The following is a 20,760-nucleotide window of genomic DNA, read 5'->3' as shown; positions in this document are numbered from 1 at the left end:
AACACAACATCAAAGTACTCATGACTGTAAATCTCCCTGCGCAAATGCTCTCATAAAATTAGTGTTTTCTGATGTTTTTTTATTCCTCTCCTGAAGTGAGGTAACAGGTGCATTTTCGGAAAACATCTCACTCGGCAATTCTCAGCATTTCTCTGCATGTGACGTGGTTAATAGCAAAACAAACAAATTTTTTCAAAACCTGTAAGGCACAACTGAGTGGACACCATTCGATAAATTCAGCTGGTTTTCGGAAAAAAATTTTAACGGCTGATGAGAGATTTTGGTCTGGTAGTGTCGCTTTAAGGACGGCCCACGGCGCCTGACGGCGATCTGCGCTTCGAGGCGGCAGTGTCTCGCCGTTTCAAGTTGAAAACTTCCACATTTCAGGCTCTGTTGACCCAGGAAGTCGTCAGAGAACAGAACTTTCAGAAGAAGTCGGCATGAGAAGTTTATTTGGACATTCCATTGTTAACGGACATTTTGTAATAAAAGAATGTGCGGGCAGAGTCGCATGTCGGGCCGAACCCGACCGCGGGGGGTCGCGACAGGAAAAACACCTCCGTTGGAAACCTTAACGGACAAGTTGGAACATGCCCAAGCTGTTAAACAATTTCTCAGTTACTCACTTGTTGAAAGCCATCAAAAGCCGCCTGAATTTTACAAATGGTTTTCAACACAGAGGTGTTTTTCCTGTCGCGGCGCACACAGATTCACCGAGTCATCACGGAAACGACTCGGTGAATTTGCACGCACGTCTTTCATTACAAAATGTCCTTAAACAGTGGAATGTCCGCATAAACTCCTCATGCCGGCCTCTTCTGAACCTTCTATGTTCTCTCACGACGTCCTGGGTGAATTAATTAGGATGTTTTCAGGTCGAAACAGGCCGACGACGGCGCCTGGAAGCGCTGCACGACGTCCCGGTCCGTGGGAAGTCCTTACAGCGACAGAAACACCCCATAATCTGTCATCAGCCGTTAAACTTTTTACCGAAAACCAGCTTAATTTCTCGAATAGTGTCCACTCGGATATTCCTCACAGGTCCAGAAAAAATTTTGATAAAGCAACACGCGCCGTCTGGAGCAGCGTGTGAAACAAAGGAATTCAGCCGAGAGGGCGGGACCACATCTCACTCAAGGCCTGCCCACAGGGAAATGACGTCACCGACACGCGTGAAAAAACCCACGCATGCGCACGAGGGTTCAAGCATGATTGGTGTAATCGCACGTCATTCAAATCCATATAGTTAAAAAAAAAATAAAAGTGTCGGTTTCTTATCTAATACACCTTGTACACAGTATAAGTTTTTGCAAAATTTGTCCCATAAAGAAAGAAAGACAAAACAAAGCAAAAATCATAACAGAAATCACTTCAAATAAGTGAAAAGGAACCAATAGTGAGCATTGTCCTCCTTAAGAAGAGGTAATTTAAAATTATCCAAATCCCAGAGCTCTCATCATCATGATTTTTGTTTCCTCCAGAGATCCATTTAATTTAATCGACACTTTACAGTTCCTGGTCCACATTGCTTGTATTTTTTTTCTGTTTTCTTAGAACTCTGACTTGTCTTGCAATATCTGCATTTTTCTTTGTCAAATGTTCATTTATATACACCTCAGCACCTCAGTTTTATTCATTTTATCCCATTTATCAGTTGTTTATCATGTAACTTATAGCTTTCTTCCTGTTTGGTTAAAATTTTCAATTGCCAGAACCTTTGTGATTGAGAGCTAGAAATTAGCTGAGATAGATTTGATTTCTGTATTGACTGGGTACAAATTATTGCTGCCACCATGCTGATGTTGTGACATTCATCATAGAGATAGGCTTGGGTTATAATTTAATACTTTAGATTTGTTACTGTATGTTAAAATTGGCCCCAGAGCTGATGGTAGGTGACAAAGAATAGAAATCTTTCAAATGTCACCAGGGAGATGAACAATGCCAGAATAAAAATACCCGCAAAGTAAAAATAGTACAAAAAAAAAAAAAAAAACTGGAGCAGGAGAGGCACTACAGCCCTGGCCAGTGTGCGCCTTGACAACATGAGGAGCAAGAAGAGCACACTATTTCTCAGCCACCTCTGTGATTGGAACAGATGAGACATGCCTTTGGCAGCCACCATGGAGACAGGAATTGCTGAAACAGATGAGGTGCTCTGTTTCTCAGCTGTCTTCATAAGAGGAACTGCAGGAACAGATTAGATGCACCATTTGTCAGCTCACCCCCCCTAGACAGGATCAAATAAGGTGCACTGTCTGTCAACCATCTTGGAGACCAGAACAGATATGTTCTATCCTTCATCCACCTCAGAAACAAGAGCTGCAGTCACATGAGGTTGGCCAGCTTTTGGCTGCCTCAGAATCAAGAACATATGAAGTGCTTTTTGCCAGCCAGTCTGAGTTGGTGAGATGTGCTATTTTCCAGTCTCTTAAGAGATGGAAATTGAAGCTGATGAGGAACACCAGCCTTCAACTGCCTCAGACCCAAGAAGAGAAGCAGAAGCTCATAAGGCAGGCTAGTCTTTGTCCACCTCAAAGCCTGAAGCAGGAGTTGATGATGTGCACTGGCTTTGTTTCTACATTGGAGCCTGTGGCACCATTTCAGTGCCTCAGACCCAGGAATTGGAGCTGGTGAGAGGTTTTATTTCTTGGCTGCTTCAGGGACAGGAACAGCAAAAACCTGGAGCATGAGCTTGTGAGGCAATCCAGTCTTCCAGTGCCTCGGAGCCTGTTGCTAAAGTTGATGAGGCACTCTTGTTCTCTACAACCTTGGAATTAAGGGCATGTCTCTTATGAGGTGCACAGTTGGTCAAAAACCCCAAAGACCAGCACTGTTGCTGGAGAGATGCAAAATCTGTTCAGTGCCTCAGTCACAGGAACTGGAGAAACAGGTGAGGTGCACTGTCGGAGACAGGTGAAGCATGCTGTGTTTTGGTCATTTTGGAAACAGGAACAAGTGACGGTGAGGCAGCTTTTAGCTGGGAAGGTCCCATGGCTGAATTTTCCTTATAAAAGTCCCTGTGGCTGAAGCATCCTTAAGGGAGCTCAGTGACTGCAATGCATTTTGTGGCTGGCTCTAGGAGTGTAATAAACTCTGTGGCAAACTCTGGGGTAAAGGAAATTCTCTAGCAGACTCTGTGGATGCAGAAAACCTTGGTGGACCCTGGGGATAAAGGAAATTCTGTGGTGGACTTTGGGCATGCTGGAAACTCTCTGGTGGACTCTGGAGATGCAGGAAACTCTGAAGTGGACTGAATCTCTGGAGTGGACTGTGGGATGACTGGAAAAAGTCTCTGGGGAAGGTGTAACAGGGCACAGTGAGGACTGTAACCCCAGTAGTTGAAGTAGTGCTGCTTGCTGTGGAGTCAAATGGTACAAAGGAGACTGAAATGATGGATGACATGCTGGAGAGTGCTGCAGAGATGGCTGAAGCACTGCTGAAGGCTGCAGAGATGCTGGAGGTGCCACTAAGGCTGCAGAAACACCTAAGGCACTGCATTTGATCAGTGGAAGCAGCAACAGTGACTTGATCAACAGAGATGGTGGCAGTGAAGACCAACGAAGACCAACGTTTTGAAGGTGGTAGAGCAGACTGAGGTGGCAGAGAAAAGTGAGGCATTGGAGGCAAATGCTGATGATCTATACATTGAAAGAGGGTGTCCATAGACAAGGGGTTATTGCCAAAGAGGAACTCATAACCCTGGGCCTGTATCCACAAAGCAAGCAAAGGCTAAAAATAGCTCCTAGTGATATTATTCTCAGTTAATCTCAGAATTCCTCAAATTCTTACACATTTAAACTGGTGGATATTTTCACTTTGTTAAAACAAGAGGTGTGATGTTAATTTCAATAACTTGTCCGGAATTAGTTTGTTTAAATTTTTAACCACAAGTCAAAACTGCCTTGTTGTGAATGACTCCTGTGACACATCTGCAAGACTGTATGGCTGTGAAAATAAATTATCTGTTTTTTCTCTCCCCTTTTTTCCCTCTGTGGTCACCAGGGCCCATATGCACAAAGCAGCGTAAGGCTAAAAATAGCTCCTAGTGACATTATTCTAAGAAAAATCTTTGAATTCCTCGACTTCTTAGACATTTCTCAGAATTGAGAAAAAAGATGAAAGTTGTGCACAAAGCACCTTAGGCCTTAAGAGAGCTCTAAGGTGCCAAACTGGTAAGAGGAGGGAGGAGTACTTTTAAAAAGAGTGTCTTAAACAGACAAGACGGCAGAAAGACAGAGAGGAAGGAGAGACATTGTCCATATGGAGGATGACAGTGAGTCAGTAACATGCTACCCGCTTGATCTATGTAATTATTTTATGTTAATTGACTGTCTTAATGTATTTATGAATTGTTTAGGTTCTTGTTATCATATACACACTGTTAATGTTATTATTATCATCAGTATTATTAATATTATTTTCTTTTGTTATTTCTTCTATTTTGTCATTTAATTTTAAATGAATCACAATGGAAATAAGTGTTTTCACTTTCTTGTGTCATGCATGTATTTTTAATGTATTTACAATTATATTATGTACTCACAATGAACGTACTAAATAAACTCACGCATGCACGCTTGTAATATATAGATATTCGGCATGTGAATGGGGTACGTTCAAACATTTACAAGCTGTGTAACAATTCATTTAATTTTGCTGGGTTTCATCATCATAAAGTTATCCTTACGATTGATTACACATCTTCATGCAGTTCAGGTTATATGATCGGTTGATTTCACTGTCCATTTATACCTAGAAGGGCAGAGCGCATTTGTTTTTTCATTCCTCCTTCTCTTTCCATGACAACCAATCACAGGTCTTAAAGGACTGCGTCATACCTAACAACGGGGTTAACCACGCCTCCTCACAAAGATAAGAGTTTCTGTCCACTCCTTGGTCAGAGCTGCTGTCAGACACCTGCTGGCTCACTCTTTGACTAACATTGCCTGCCAGGTTTAGTCCAAGTTAGAAGCTCTTTGAGAGGGCTTTGAGTTGCTTTGTGGATACGGTCCCGGGTCTTTCATGTGCTAAAGTGTTTAAGATAAGTTAAATTTGGGACAAAGTCATGGTCCCATGTAGAAAGTGGGTTATGAGTAAATAAGTGGTCCATGTCATCCAAACCTTGGGGGGCATAAATGAAGAAGTAGAGAATTCCTCTTGAGACTGGGGAACATGTAGCTGGTGTATGAATAGTTCAGTCTCTTGAAAAGTTTCTTTATGCGGAGCCAAACTAAAAATTGTGCCTGCTCTGTTCATTTTTGGCTGCTAAACAGTGTCATGGAGTTGCCGAAGCTGAACCCAGACACAGGCACACAATGGCACTTGAAGGCACAGACATAAAAAGGAAGATATTTATTGACTGGTTTTTTTTTGTTGTTGTTGTTGTTGTTTGTTTGTTTGTGTGATTTTTGTCAGTACATTTGGACTATAACGTGTCCATGATTAATGAACAGGATAAATGAAAACTCTTTGCACCAAACTTTGCAGTCAGTTTCTGCACCCTCTTGAAAATAGAACGTGAACAAACCTCAAAATCATTTGTGCTACTATTTCTGCACCCACCGTCAACATAGGTCCCCACGTGTCTCACAGTGGAGATGTCTCAGAGATCAGATATGGACTTACATCAAATACAGGTGTATGTAAAAGTTTGGGCACCTCTGATGATTTCTGTGATTTTCATTTATAAATCATTGGTTGTTTGGATCAGCAATTTCAGTTAAATATATCATAGAGCAGACAAACACAGTGATAATTGAGAAGTGAAATGAAGTTTATAGGATTTACAGAAAGTGTGCAATAATTTAGCAAAATTAGGCAAGTGCATAATTTTGGGCACCCCAAAAGGAAAAAATACATTAATATTTAGTAGATCTTCCTTTTGCGGAAATAACAGCCTCTAAATGCTTCTTATAGTTTCCAATGAGAGTCTAGATACTGGTTGAAGGTATTTTGGACCATTCTTCTTTACAAAACATCTCAGGTTTGTTGGTTTCCAAGCATGGACAGCCCACTTAAAATCACACCACACATTTTCAATAATATTCAGGTCTGGGGACTGAGATGGCCATTCCAGAACGTTGTACATGTTCCTCTGCATGAATGCCTTAGTACAGGGGTGCTCAAGTTCGGTCCTCGAGAGCTACCTTCCTGATACTCTTAGTTGTCTCCCTGCTCCAACACACCTGAATCCAATGAAAGGCTCATTAAAAGCCTGCTAACGAGTCTTTCATTGGATTCAGGAAGGTAGCTCTCGAGGACCGAACTTGAGCACCCCTGCCTTAGTAGATTTTGAGCAGTGTTCAGGGTTGTTGTCTTGTTGAAAGATCCAGCCCCGGCGCAACTTCAACTTTGTCACTGATTCATGAACATTGTTCTTAAGAATCTGCTGATATTGACTGGAATCCATGTGACCCTCAACTTTAACAAGATTCCCAGTACCTGCACTGGCCACACAGCTACACAGCATGATGGAACCACCTTCAAATTTTACTGTAGGTAGCAAGTGTTTTTCTTGGAATGCTGTGTTCTTTTTCAGCCATGCATACCTCCCCTTTTTATGTCCAAATAACTAAATTTTAGTTTCATCAGTCCACAGCACCTTACTCCAAAATGAAGCTGGCTTGTCCAAATGTGCTTTAGCATACCTGAAGCGACTCTGTTTGTGGCGTGTATGCAGAAAAGACTTCCTCTGCATTATAGCATCATACAGCATCTCTTTGATCAAAGTGTGCTGTCTAGTTGAACGATGCACAGAGACACCATCTGCAGCAACATCATGTTGTAGGTCTTTGGAGCAGGACTGTGAGTTGACTATGACTGTTTTCACCATCCTTCACTTCCGCTTATGAGATTTTTCTTGGCCTGCCAGTTCAAGCCTTAACTGGTACTGTGCCTGTGATCTTCCATTTCCCCACTATGTTCCTCACAGTGGAAACTGACAGCTGAAATCTCTGAGATAGCATTTTGTATCCTTCCCCTAAACCATGATGTTGAACAATCTTTGTTTTCAGGTCATTTGCAGCCCAGTCTCACATTTGTTGTTGTTGTTGTTGTTATTGTTGTTGTTTGTTTGTTTGTTTTGTTTTGTTTTTGTTTTTTTGTGCTCCCGTCACGAAATGAGTCAAATTTTCATGACGGGCTTTTTCAACTCTATTACTAACCCTACTCCTACCCCCCAACCCTAACCTTAACCGTAACCTAATCTTACTCCTTCCCCCCACCCTAACCATAACCACCCCGACCCCCCACTTTACTTTTAATTTTGTGCAGCCATCACAGAATGAATTAGAATGAATTTGTGCTGCCGTTACAAAAATGAGGCGCTTTTCGTCCCAATATCACGAACCAATAGATTAATGGATATTTTGTGCTGCTGAATCATGACTTGCCTTGAGACTGGGTTGTCGTTTGAGAGTTGTTTAGAGGCTCCCATGTTGCCACTCATTAGAAGAGATGCAAAGAGGAGAAACATTTGCAAATGGCCACCTTAAATACCCTTTCTTATGATTGGATTTACCTGTGTAAGGAGGTCAAGGGTCAGTGAGCTTACCAAACCAATTTTGTGTTCCAGTAAATAGTGATGAATGTATTCAAATCAATAAAATGACAACGGTGCCCAAATTTATCCACCTGCCTAATTTTGTTTAAACAATTATTGCACACTTACTGTAAATACTATAAACTTCATTTCACTTCTCAGATATCAGTGTTTTCGTCTGCTATATGATATATTTAACTGAAATTTCTGATCCAGACCACCAATGATTTGTAAAGGAAAATCCTGAAAATCATCAAGGGTGCCCAAACTTTTACATACAATTGTATGTTTCAGAAATCTAATATGAGGACTTCTTTGTAGTAGTTGTGTTTACAAATGCACAGTTCTAGAGTTGTGGAACTTTGATGAAACCAGATTCATATTTAACTAAATAGTAAGACCCTTTGGCTGCTCCTTCATGTTCACTCAGGGTCACCACAACCAAGCCAAGGTAGATCTGCATGTTGATTTGGCACGACTTTTACACTGGATGCCCTTCCTCACACAACTCCACATTACATGGAAAGATGTGGCAGGGGTGGGGTTTCAACCATGAACATTCCACACTGAAACTAAGTGCACTAACCCCTTGTCCACCACACCTGCACTCACTACACACATAACTAAATGATGAATAGAAACAAATTTAAATTTTGCAGGAGATGACAAATAATTAGACTCCAAATCTGCAAACCTGACTAGATGGAAGTTTGATCATTCTTGTGCATGTACAGTTGCATGATATTGTAATGCAATTCACTTTTTAAGTGTAAGCATCCTTTTCCAAAAACCAAATACTGCTTTAGGCCAGAAGGATTATGAATATTTGCTGCCATGAAACATCAAATTCTGTTAGATTTTTACATTCATTCACATTATAAGTCAGGCTACAACCTCTTGATTCTATGAGCATAAGAAACACACAGCTACACTACATGTAGCAGTTCATTTGAATCAACGTGCCTGTAACAGTAGAAAAAAATATTTGATATTGATTTGTCAAAATTCAGATATTTTAGTGTTTGCAATCTAATGTGTTCTTTTCCATTTTCTTTTAGCTACCTCTGTGTTTTCCCTCAGAGAGGTGCATCTCCAGAAGGACCCGGGTCATCGCAGCTCAGTGTTTCATCCTCTTGGTGCCTGACACTCCACACCCTATCAAATACACCACATGAAGTGTAACATCTTCACAGCTCACTGGTCCTGTCCATGTACTGTAACATCTAATCTCAAGTGAACTTGCAGTTAAACACTCCCTTTCTGCGGGATATGTGTGAAATAATGAGTGCTGTAATTTGGCGTATGTACTGTAAATAACACAAAACCTCCTACAATACTATGCTTTCATAAGTGACAGTTTTTCACCAAAGTAACAGAAGGGTCATTCCATGTCAATTCCACAAATATTTGAGGGACCTCATGCACTTTGTCTCAGATCTTCTTTACATTTTAATCAAATATTCCCAGACTATTCAAAACAACATATCTGAAGTTTGGGGCCTGTAGGCCAAGTAGTTTATGAGATATGGCCAATTTAGTGTGCATGGGGTCTGCCGTTTTTTTGCCAAAAAATTATCACCGTCATTTCTGGAGCCACGTTCAAGGTAGAATATCTTAGCAAATACTAGACTTAGAGGCCTGAAATTTTCTGTAGCATTGTCATGGACACCCAGAGTTGGACTAACAACAAACAACAGACATTGACACTAAACTGTGAAGATTATGTATAGTTTGACTGTTGCGAGCATCCATGTGTGAGACACTGAATCACATTCAAAGAAGCCTTTCCATTTCTTGGCTCCTTAATGCCAGCTATACTGGTGTTGAATTTACATGGAATGACCCAGAAGTTAAAGGGGAACTCTAGGATTTTTCTACCTAGATCTGTTGTTAGAGGTTTCCATTCTGGAAAAAAATGATGGTGGAGAAACAGTTATACAATGAAAGACTACAGGACAAACTAAAAACTAAAAACCACATCTTTTTCTTACTGAATAGAAAATGTTAACATAGGTGTCTGGTAATATGGAGAGGATCCCTACAGAGGTTACATGTTTGCCTCAGTGAATATAAAGAAATGTTTTTAATGTTTTTAAATGACTGATTATACAGGCAGTCAGCCGTCCTCTTTTAGTGATGTCGCTCTTCTCTAAGTTCCTGTTTTTTTACTAATAATGACCTTGTGTTCCTTGAAAGGCACTTTTGAAATGTAACTTATTATTCTTATTAATAATACGAGCAAAGCTCGCTCTTATGTTAAATGGACTTCATTTATATAGCGCTTTTCCATCTGCATCAGACGCTAAAAGCACTTTACAGTAATGCCTCACATTCACCCCAATGTCAGGGTGCTGCCATACAAGGTGCTCACTACACACCGGGAGCAACTAGGGATTAAGGACCTTGCCCAAGGGCCCTTAGTGATTTTCCGGTCAGACTGGGATTTGAACCAAGGATCCTCTGGTCTCAACCCCAACAGCTTAACCACTAGACCATCACCTCCCCTATGGTAGACAGAGGCACAAACCAGAAACGACACAAAAATTAATCCCCAGTGGAGGAAAAAGCCACAAACCGGACAACATTGTCATAAAAAGCCATAAAAAGCCACAAACTGACGGTAGACAAACATAGACATTATATAGAGGAGCAGACGCCACATTGGTTGCTGAGGTGCAAGAAATGTGGTCACCATCTTGGACCAGTCACCATAGTGATTCTATCACAAGGCCGACAGTAGAGGAACATAGACATTATAAAGAGAAGTAGATGCTGCACTGGTTGCTGAGGTGCAAGAAACGATGCCGCCATCTCGGAGTAGTCATCTCTGCCTTGTGAGGGTTTAGCCAGGCTCATGCTCCACCAAAGCATTTGCTCAAAAAAAAAAAAAAGTCTGAAGGACCTAAATGACATGGTGAGTTGCTGAAGAGCTTTGCTCGTGATGTCCATGAAATATACATACGAGGTCTGTTAGAAAAGTATCGGACCTTTTTATTGTTTGCAATAACCTTATGGATTTGAATCACATGTGATTGCATCAGCCAAGCTTGAACCTTCATGCGCATGCGTGAGTTTTTTCACACCTGTTGGTTGCGTTATTCGCCTGTGAGCAGGCTTTGAGTGAGCACTGGTCCTCCCTCCTCGTCGGATTTTCATTGTGAGGAAAATGTCTGAACGACTGGAGCAGCAATGCATCAAATTTTTCCAGAAACTGTGAGAGACAGCCAGGTGGACACCATTCGGAAAATTCAGATGGCTTTCGGTGAAGATCTTATGGGCATCACAGAGATTAAGGAGCATTACAACCGGATTAAAGACGGCCAACATTGTTCTGTCTGAGTTATTTTCATTAGTTACTTCCTCCAAACCATCAACATGTCTATTAGACCCCATTCCTACCAGGCTGCTCAAGGAAGTCCTACCATTAATTAATGCTTCGATCTTAAATATGATCAATCTATCTTTATTAGTTGGCTATGTACCACAGGCTTTTAAGGTGGCAGTAATTAAACCAATACTTAAAAAGCCATCACTTGACCCAGCTATCTTAGCTAATTATAGGCCAATCTCCAACCTTCCTTTTCTCTCAAAAATTCTTGAAAGGGTAGTTGTAAAACAGCTAACTGATCATCTGCAGAGGAATGGTCTATTTGAAGAGTTTCAGTCAGGTTTCAGAATTCATCATAGTACAGAAACAGCATTAGTGAAGGTTACAAATGATCTTCGTATGGCCTCAGACAGTGGACACATCTCTGTACTTGTTCTGTTAGACCTCAGTGCTGCTTTTGATACTGTTGACCATAAAATTTTATTACAGAGATTAGAGCATGCCATAGGTATTAAAGGCACTGCGCTGCGGTGGTTTGAATCATATTTATCTAATAGATTACAATTTGTTCATGTAAATGGGGAGTCTTCTTCACAGACTAAGGTTAATTATGGAGTTCTACAAGGTTCTGTGCTAGGACCAATTTTATTCACTTTATACATGCTTCCCTTAGGCAGTATTATTAGACGGCATTGCTTAAATTTTCATTGTTACGCAGATGATACCCAGCTTTATCTATCCATGAAGCCAGAGGCACACACACCAATTAGCTAACTGCAGGATTGTCTTACAGACATAAGACATGGATGACCTCTAATTTCCTGCTTTTAAACTCAGATAAAACTGAAGTTATTGTACTTGGCCCCACAAATCTTAGAAACATGGTGTCTAACCAGATCCTTACTCTGGATGGCATTACCCTGACCTCTAGTAATACTGTGAGAAATCTTGGAGTCATTTTTGATCAGGATATGTCATTCAATGCGCATATTAAACAAATATGTAGGACTGCTGCTTTTTTGCATTTGCGCAATATCTCTAAAATTAGAAAGGTCTTGTCTCAGAGTGATGCTGAAAAACTAATTCATGCATTTATTTCCTCTAGGCTGGACTATTGTAATTCATTATTATCAGGTTGTCCTAAAAGTTCCCTGAAAAGCCTTCAGTTAATTCAAAATGCTGCAGCTAGAGTACTGACAGGGACTGGAAGGAGAGAGCATATCTCACCCATATTGGCCTCTCTTCATTGGCTTCCTGTATTTCTAGAATAGAATTTAAAATTCTTCTTCTTACTTATAAGGTTTTGAATAATCAGGTCCCATCTTATCTTAGGGACCTCATAGTACCATATCACCCCAATAGAGCACTTCGCTATCAGACTGGAGGCTTACTTGTAGTTCCTAGGGTTTGTAAGAGTAGAATGGGAGGCAGAGCCTTCAGCTTTCACGCTCCTCTCCTCTGGAACCAGCTCCCAATTCGGATCAGGGAGACAGACACCCTCTCTACTTTTAAGATTAGGCTTAAAACTTTCCTTTTGCTAAAGCTATAGTTAGGGCTGGATCAGGTGACCATGAACCATCCCTTAGTTATGCTGCTATAGACTTAGACTGCTGGGGGGTTCCCATGATGCACTGAGTGTTTCTTTCTCTTTTTGCTCTGTATGCACCACTCTGCTTTTAGTCATTAGTGATTGATCTCTGCTCTCTTCCACAGCATGTCTTTTTCCTGGTTCTCTCCCTCAGCCCCAACCAGTCCCAGCAGAAGACTGCCCCTCCCTGTGCCTGGTTCTGCTGGAGGTTTCTTCCTGTTAAAAGGGAGTTTTTCCTTCCCACTGTCGCCTTGTGCTTGCTCACAGGGGGTCGTTTTGACCGTTGGGGTTTTTCTGTAATTATTGGATGGCTTTGCCTTACAATATAAAGCGCCTTGGGGCAACTGTTTGTTGTGATTTGGCGCTATATAAATAAAATTGATTTGATTTGATAATATATGACAAAATGGTATATTTACACACAAACGAAAATGAGTTTTGCAGCTAGCTAAAAGCCTGTGACGCCCCTATGCTAACGTCCGCAAAATGTCTTGTAAATAAGTTCAGAGGTGTTATTAAGTTCCAAAAATGGCGTTTTCAGTTTTAGAAGTGTTTATTTCTCGCTAGCTTTTACATAATATGTGAGAAACATGTATATAACTGCAAAAACAAAGCAATTTGGAGAGACCAGCCACTGATGTTACGGTGCAGTGCTTCTCTGATTGGCTGTCACACCTGCCACTCAAAAACAAAAAACGAAACAGACTGAAACATAATGTGACATTTTAATCTCTTAAGGCCCGGTCCCACTAGGGAGAGGATTAATTGTGCATGAATTGAGTATACAATTTACGGGCGTTCGTTGTCGACAGCAACAAAATTGACCAAGAATGACAAATGTCCCAGTATGAATTACGGATATATTAATAATGTATAGCGAAAATATGATGAACAATCACGGATGTATAATGCTTGTATTGCGGAAACGGATCGGACGCATTGCAATTATCACGACAGTATTACGGCAGTATTGTGAAGGCACGTGTTGCACGTCCGCGGCATCTGCATTGCGGTCATAAAAGAAGTGCACACGGGCCTTACGGCATCACTATTCACACCAACACCACAGCCTCTGGAGCAATTGCTGGACTCGGGCAAGTTAATTGGTATTGTAATGATCATAGAGTTGATGTTATGTGTCATGCAAGGGTTAACGTTCATGAGTTTGGGGAGTGGGAGGGGGCAAGCCGCTCGGGGTTGTGAGATGATTGAATTTTTTTTTAGAGAGTGTCATGAAAAGAGAGAGTTCAGTGGAGTTGCAGCTGTAACAGCAACTCTCCTTTGTTGGGTTAAATAAAAGTCATGAAAGAGAACTGAGGTCCATGCTGACTTCTCTACAGCTGGGGATTACAGTTGTTGTTGTATAGCAGCAGCTATTACGTCTTTGGGGAATCCATAACTACTCTGTACGTCTCCACAGCTGGACTGGCACTGACTGGAAGGTATGTTGATTTCTGCAAGATATAGTACTTTGGGTTTACGTGACGTGTTTGTTATGCATTCAACAGATTGTCTGCAAATCAGATGCAAGCAGATGTAATGCAAACGCTTAGCTGTGGCCAATCTGTATGCATTCGCTACAACTTATTTTAGTCCGTGATGTGGACATGATAGGCACGCTATATATCCGTTTTACACACTGTCCCAGTCCGCTGCCAAGCTGCAAATCCTCGTCAGTTGGGGATGTCAGCGGATAATGGTGGATATACAGCGCCAAGTCGTTAATGCGCTTGGTTTCAGTTCGGAAGGTTCTGGGTTCAAATCCCACCCCTGCCACATTTCTCCATGTAATGTGGAGTGTGCGTCAGGAAGGGCATCCGGCGTAAAACCCTGTGCCAAATCAACATGCAGATCCACCTTGGATTTGCTGTGGCGAACCCCGAGTGCAAACAAGGGAGCAGCCGAAGGGACTTTACTTACTACAGCGCCTAGATTATGTATTGAGTATGTAAGGCGGATGTCATCCGCAAACCAAAATTTTGTGCAGCTCAGAAATCCTGGCAATGGAAAAACGCGCCTCTGCGGATAATTGCAGACAAGTGTTGATGTCGGCCGACTCATACAAGCATGTTTCACGGATATTGTGGATGTTTAGCAAATATGAGCCAAACATACGCAAATCTTTCTAAACGCTAGTGGGACTGGGCCATTAAAATACCTCTTAAAATAGGTTAAGGTTAGCCATCTTTGAACTTGTCCAAGGTCTGTGTCCCAAGAATATTCCCTGTCAATTTGAAGGCCCTGGAAGTAATAGGACTGGATTTATGCTGCGCCCAGACAGACAGATGGACGAAAAGCCTTCGCAATACCTGATGGCCATATTTGATGGCCTCAGGTAATAATAAAATCAAAAGAACAAGTTCCTCACGAACAATCGGCTCTCTTGGACTTAGTGGTGAGCAGTGTCACCAAACAGGGAGACCAAGTTACAATAGTCCCTGTATAATCAGTTTTTTACGGAGTTTAACGTGTACCTCTGTAGGGATCATGTCACTTCTGCCAGACACTTCACGTTTTCGCCAATTCAGTGGAAAGCAAAAGCAGTTCACTGACATTGTTAGCTTGGCCCATGGTCTTAAATTGTGTCCACAGTAACTTTTGCTGAGTAAAATATACTCTGCCGGGATAGCATTTGGTCCCAGTCTAAATAGAGTAAAATACACTCTATTAGAGAGGTGAAATCAGCTCTACCGCTTGTCAAATCAAATGTTTCTACTCCGTAAGAGTTGATTTTACACTGTGATAGAGTTGATTTAGCACCTGTGATAGAGTATATTTATCTCCATTTGGACTGGGACCAAATATTATCCCAGCAGAGTAAATTTTACTTTGCAAAATTTATTGTGTAGCTGTTTAGTCCACAATGGTGTTCGTGTTAAGTATATCTGGACCACGTATCATAATTTTTCCTCCCATCAATAAAGTTTACTGTTTCAACAACTTAAATTGGGCTTTGGGTTGAAAAACACTGGAAATCCTCTTTACTGGCATTTAATTGAAAACTTGTCCAGTTGGGTTTAATTTTAAATCACATTTTTCAGATATGGCCGTGCATCTCTGCAGAATGTCCATATCCTTCAATCTGTTTATGAAAAAAAGAGTTACATTTGTTTGATTTATTATTTACTTTTTAAATAAACTCATACTCATTAGGTTCACATTTTAATCAATGAGACTAACAATTCATTGAAGGTGTCTTCAGTGATACAACCAGGATGTGTATTCATGGATATACAGTATATCTTGTAATGAAGCTTCTGACCAAAACATCTGCAATAACACAAACTCTGCAGACATTTTGTTTGCTTAATTATCAGTATTTGAACAAAGTTCACAGTAAATAAAAAAAAAATAAAAATTACTTGTGGCACTGTGAAACATTAGATGATGTTGACATGCTATTATTTAGTAAGCTTGTGAATATAATGGTTTGGCAAAAGGACACCAATGCAACACACAGCACAAGTGTGCTTTGTTGTCTTCAAGCAATGCAGTTGTCATTTTTTCCCCTGAGTGGTCTTGCACTCCAAATCACTAATCTGCTTGCATTCACCTCATGATCTTTGTCATGGTCTTCATGTTGGACGAAAAATGAGTTGCAGTGCCAAGGTATTGCTATTGTTTGCCAGCAGAAAATATTTGCCCCATAGACCAGCATATATTTAGACAATTGAATGAAATTCCAGTTTTTTGGGGGGGGTTTTGCAATTTACAAGTCAAAATATTCAGATAGCCTCATATACACTGTTTTATGACTGTGCATCAAAGTACCACAGAACTGAAGTGAATATAAAAGTTGCACACAATGGATTGAAATGATCACTGTTTGCCTATTTTTTTAAAATAATTTTCCAGCTTTTTTGATATAATCTTTTGTAATATTTGTCAGGTGGTGCATGGTGTCATCCTCCGGGTTAGAATGACAAGTATAAAGTAATCTCAGCTGATGATCCAGTTACAGCAGACGCCCACACACCTTGTCAGATTGCTATAAAGGTTTCACACAAGTTTAGTATTGTGATTATAGTACTATATTGCACTAGTCCTGTATATGGTGTGCGTTCCTTCCAGTATGATCACTGAGTTTTTGAGAATTGCCTACTTGACACAATTTTATCGACTAGTACCATTCATTCACTTTCTGCATCCGCTACTCGAATCAAGGGTCACGGGAAGCTGGAGCCTATCCAGCAGTCATAGGACAAGAGGGTCGGGTACACCCTGGACACCAGTCTGACTCAGGGCCTCATGTAGGCAACTCCCTCAAACCTGTGCACATCTGTGGCATTGTGCTGTGTGATAAAACTGAACATTTCAGAGTGGCCTTTTATTGCGGCCAGTCTAAGGCACACCTGTGCAATAATCATGCTGTCTAATCTGCATCTTGATCTGCCACACCTGTAAGGTGGGATGGATTATCTTGGCAAAAGAAAAGTGCTCACTAACACAGATTTACACAGATTTATGAACGTATTTGACAGAAATATGCATACTAGAAAATGTTTAGATCTTTGAGTTCAGCTCATGAAAAATAGGAGCAAAACAAGTGTTGCATTTATATTTTTGTTATATATATATACACACACACACACACATACGTGGGCACAGTTCCGCTAACCACTAATTATCAAAGCTAATATTTTCATTATCAATTAGCTTTCAGATAACTTTGAAACCATCATCTGACCATTATCTTCCAATAAATTTTGGTCTGATCATGTTTTAGATCACTAATGTTTTTGCAGGTGAAGCAAATAAATCTTTAACAGTGAAAATCTTGTTAAGTCTGTTATCAGAGATTTTTGTGCTTTCTTGTTAAATGTTTTGTAGCAGATAACAGCTCTATCTCTATAAACAGAGAAAAGCTAGTTTCAGGACAAACTGCTCTACTCCTCTGCAATCAGAGGAGAACTAGTCACAAGACAGTTACTCCTTGACACCATACTGACTGACCGGCACTATCACCCAAGTCATCCAGAGGCATACAGTTTTAACTTATGGTTAAAATTTTAACCAAACTAATTTGTGGACATGTTATTTAAATTAACGTCACTTCTGAAGTTTTATAAAGTGAAAATATCAGCTATATGCTTAGTTTTAAAGTATTACACTATTTTGAAGGTTTTAGTGTGGACATGCTGTGTCCAGGTGCATTATGGGTAATCTCAGTACAGTCACAACAAGAGAAATGCATTTAAGATGCTCTGATTCAGGCTCCACATGGACAACAGCATTAAACTCTTTGTATATTGTGCCTAAACCTCTTGTGAATATATTCTCTGGGTTTATAGACATTGTTATTGTGTTTGTTTTATGTAAGATATTTTCAGTTAGAATCACTGAGTTGCATCGCTTCCTGTTTGCTCTATGGTCTCTACTGCCATCTACTGGGTAGTAGTAGTCATGGCAGTATTCTCCCTAAGTATTGAGATATCCCATAATCCTAATGTTCATTTACAGTTGTCATCGTGGATTCTGTTGTTTAAACCACAGCAACTCTCTGGCGCACAAAAAAAAAAAAACTGGTACGCAAAGGATGATGGGTTAGGGTCTGAATGTCTGAGCACCAATAGATGGCAGTGTTCTATGCATTTTGACCCCAGTTATATCAGATGGTTGTCTGATAACAACTTGACTTTTGGCTTTTACAAATGGCTTTTTTATATATATATGAATAAAATGGCATATTTTACAAAAGCACATTTATATGTAAATACCAATACGTCACATCACATCAATGTGTTGGTTTTTACATAGAATGAATGAGTCAACCAATCAGTGTTAGTGGAGGCTCATTTACCCATAATCCCTTTGGCATCTGTCTGTGTTTGTTACACAACTTCAGAATTAGTGCATTATTTAAAATTAAAAGATATGTGTTATATTTAACTTTGTACAAATGACAGAATTGACATTAATGGAGTTATTCCCGGGGGGGGGGGGGGGGTGCCCCCGCGACCTGACCTCGGATGAAGCGGAAGAAAATGGATGGATGGATGGATGGATGGATGGATGGATAGATGGATGGAGTTATTCTATCTGGATTAATTTGATGATTTTAATAAAAAACATGAGTCAAAACTGCTTTATTTTCCAAGACCTCTGCCTCAGTGCAGCACTGCTGTTTTCTGTTAAGAAATAATGGCTTGTTTTGTGTGTGTAGAGTTGAGCTTAGCTCCTCTTAACTGCTTCAAGATATGTAGTAAACAAGAGCTTCCAGCAGGGTGCACAAAAATAGAAGTGCTGCCTCATTGTTTGAGTCTGTGGTCGCCTTAAAACTCAAAATTAGCTTGTTAGTAGTTTACTGAAAGTTATCAGTTAGCTATAGCTTTCGATAAATTTTGGGGTGGTTTATCAGTTTAGCTTTATAAAAGATAACTTTTCAGTTAGCTGATTAATTGTTATCGACGCTAAGTTTTGGTTAGCTGGTGCCCACCACTGTACACACACATACACACACACACCACACACACGATACAAAGCAGAATATATTTTCCATTAGGTATTTAGTTTCATGTGTGAAGTGGAGGAATCTGAAACACTAATATGAATCCCTATGTGTACAAATAAAGTGTAAGAGTGCCACAAAATGTACATATGTTGAGGCATATTACAGTATTGCCTCATATAAATTATTGAAACAAGTATTTTTGTTTTGGTGGTCTATGATGCAACTACTTTCCGCTGCTGCATGATAGCAATGCATCTGCATTTTGCCTAATCACAGTTCACTTTAAGACCAATGCACCTATGAACACAACACACTTGTTATTTAAAAAAAAGAAAGAAAGAAAGAAAGAAAGAAAGAAAAAGAAAAGAAAGAAAAAGAAAGAAAGAAAGAAAGAAGAAAGAAGAAGAAAGAAAGAAAGAAAGAAAGAAAGAAAGAAAGAAAGAAAAAAACATGGGCACTGGTCACAAAAATGACGACTGCTTTGGATGAAAACTAGCAATGACACTTGCACTGCGGTGTGCACTGCTTTGTGTTGGGTGTAAGTTAGGGCCTGAGGTTGTATAGTTTGATGAACAGTTGTATTTTAAAACCATTTTCTTTCTGTTTCAGGTCGAGGAAAAAACCGAAGACAAAGCATCTTCTAGAATTCATTGACTGGAGGATGGTGCCACACGGAGAAACTGCCGGTATCGGCCATGAAGCACAAAGACCAACCCTGCTCAACACAATTCCAAGCATGTTCATCTCCATGCACATTCTTGCATGTATTGTACATGTGAAGTCCATGCCCAGTCAGTCATTTCTATGGCCACTGAATGGGAAAACAATGGGTTTCTGGGGTAATAATCCTGTGCTGCACTTGAGTTTGCTGGGGGGTGATACAGTATAGTCTGTCCCTCCATATAGAGATTGCAAATTTAGCAACACCAAACACACTAAAACCTGGACACAGCACATATACACACAAAAAACATTCTTCTAGCATAGTATTAGCACACAGTTTTGTTCAACACTTTACATACCCTGACAGAATTTTTGTTTTTTGGCCATTTTTCAGAGACTATGAATAATAACACAAAAACTTTTTTTCACTCATAGTTCATGGTTGGGTGAAGCCATTTATTGTCCAACAACTGTGATTACTCTTTTTAAGACATAATAACAGAAACTGCCCAAATGACCCTGATCAAAAGTTTACATACCCATGTTCTTAATACCGTGTGTTTCCCCCTTTAGTATCAGTGATAGTTTGGAGTCTTTTGTGTTAGTTGTGGACAAGGCTTTCTGGTGGTAAAGCTGCCACTGAATATGTCTTAGACTGTATTTGCTTCATTTATGAAGAAATACACATAGTATGGCGAGGAGAAGAATAAGGAGAGCCACCAAAACACCCAGACAACCCAGAAGAAGAACCATGAGTGAAAAAAAAAAAAGGGTTTTTGTGTTATCATTCATATTCTCTGAAAAATGGCCCAAAAAAAAACCCTAATATTCTGCCAGGGTATGTAACCATTTGAGCACAACTGTGTATCTCTGTCTGGAGTACATCATTAAACGCTGGCTATTCAAGGTGTGTTCACAGCTGGCACTACCACAAGGGTTGCAGATGTCCAGAACATTCAAATTTAGCTACTCAACATGTTTCTAAATTGTCGGAAATTTTGCAGTTGCACTGAAGTGTAGGCATGTCTCTGGACTCCAAATCATCAAAATGCAGGTTAAAAACAGTATTTTGTGACAGCCCATTAGGTCAATATCACAGCAGACATTAGGACTTGTCAAACACACAGGCTAAGTAGTAGTGCTAATGGTCATTTCCATGTCACTGTGTATTGGCTGTTAAAGCAGAC

General features: G+C 40.3%; 1 protein-coding gene across 2 annotated transcripts in view; it reads left to right on the top strand.

Moving 5' to 3' along the window:
* cdk18 (cyclin dependent kinase 18) overlaps positions 1–19,868 on the top strand; it is a 170,890-nt gene extending 151,022 nt beyond the window's left edge. For both annotated transcript variants that reach the window (XM_034167396.1, XM_034167398.1), the window contains 2 exons: positions 8,602–8,679; positions 19,520–19,868. In XM_034167396.1, the coding sequence (XP_034023287.1) occupies positions 8,602–8,679; positions 19,520–19,554 (113 nt within the window). In that variant the 3' untranslated portion in view covers positions 19,555–19,868. The remainder of the gene's footprint in view (positions 1–8,601; positions 8,680–19,519) is intronic.
* The last annotated feature ends 892 nt before the right edge of the window (positions 19,869–20,760 follow it).

The sequence above is a fragment of the Thalassophryne amazonica genome, chromosome 3 (assembly GCF_902500255.1).
Source record: "Thalassophryne amazonica chromosome 3, fThaAma1.1, whole genome shotgun sequence".
NCBI lineage: Eukaryota > Metazoa > Chordata > Actinopteri > Batrachoidiformes > Batrachoididae > Thalassophryne > Thalassophryne amazonica.
This window is presented reverse-complemented; position numbering and strand designations above follow the sequence as displayed.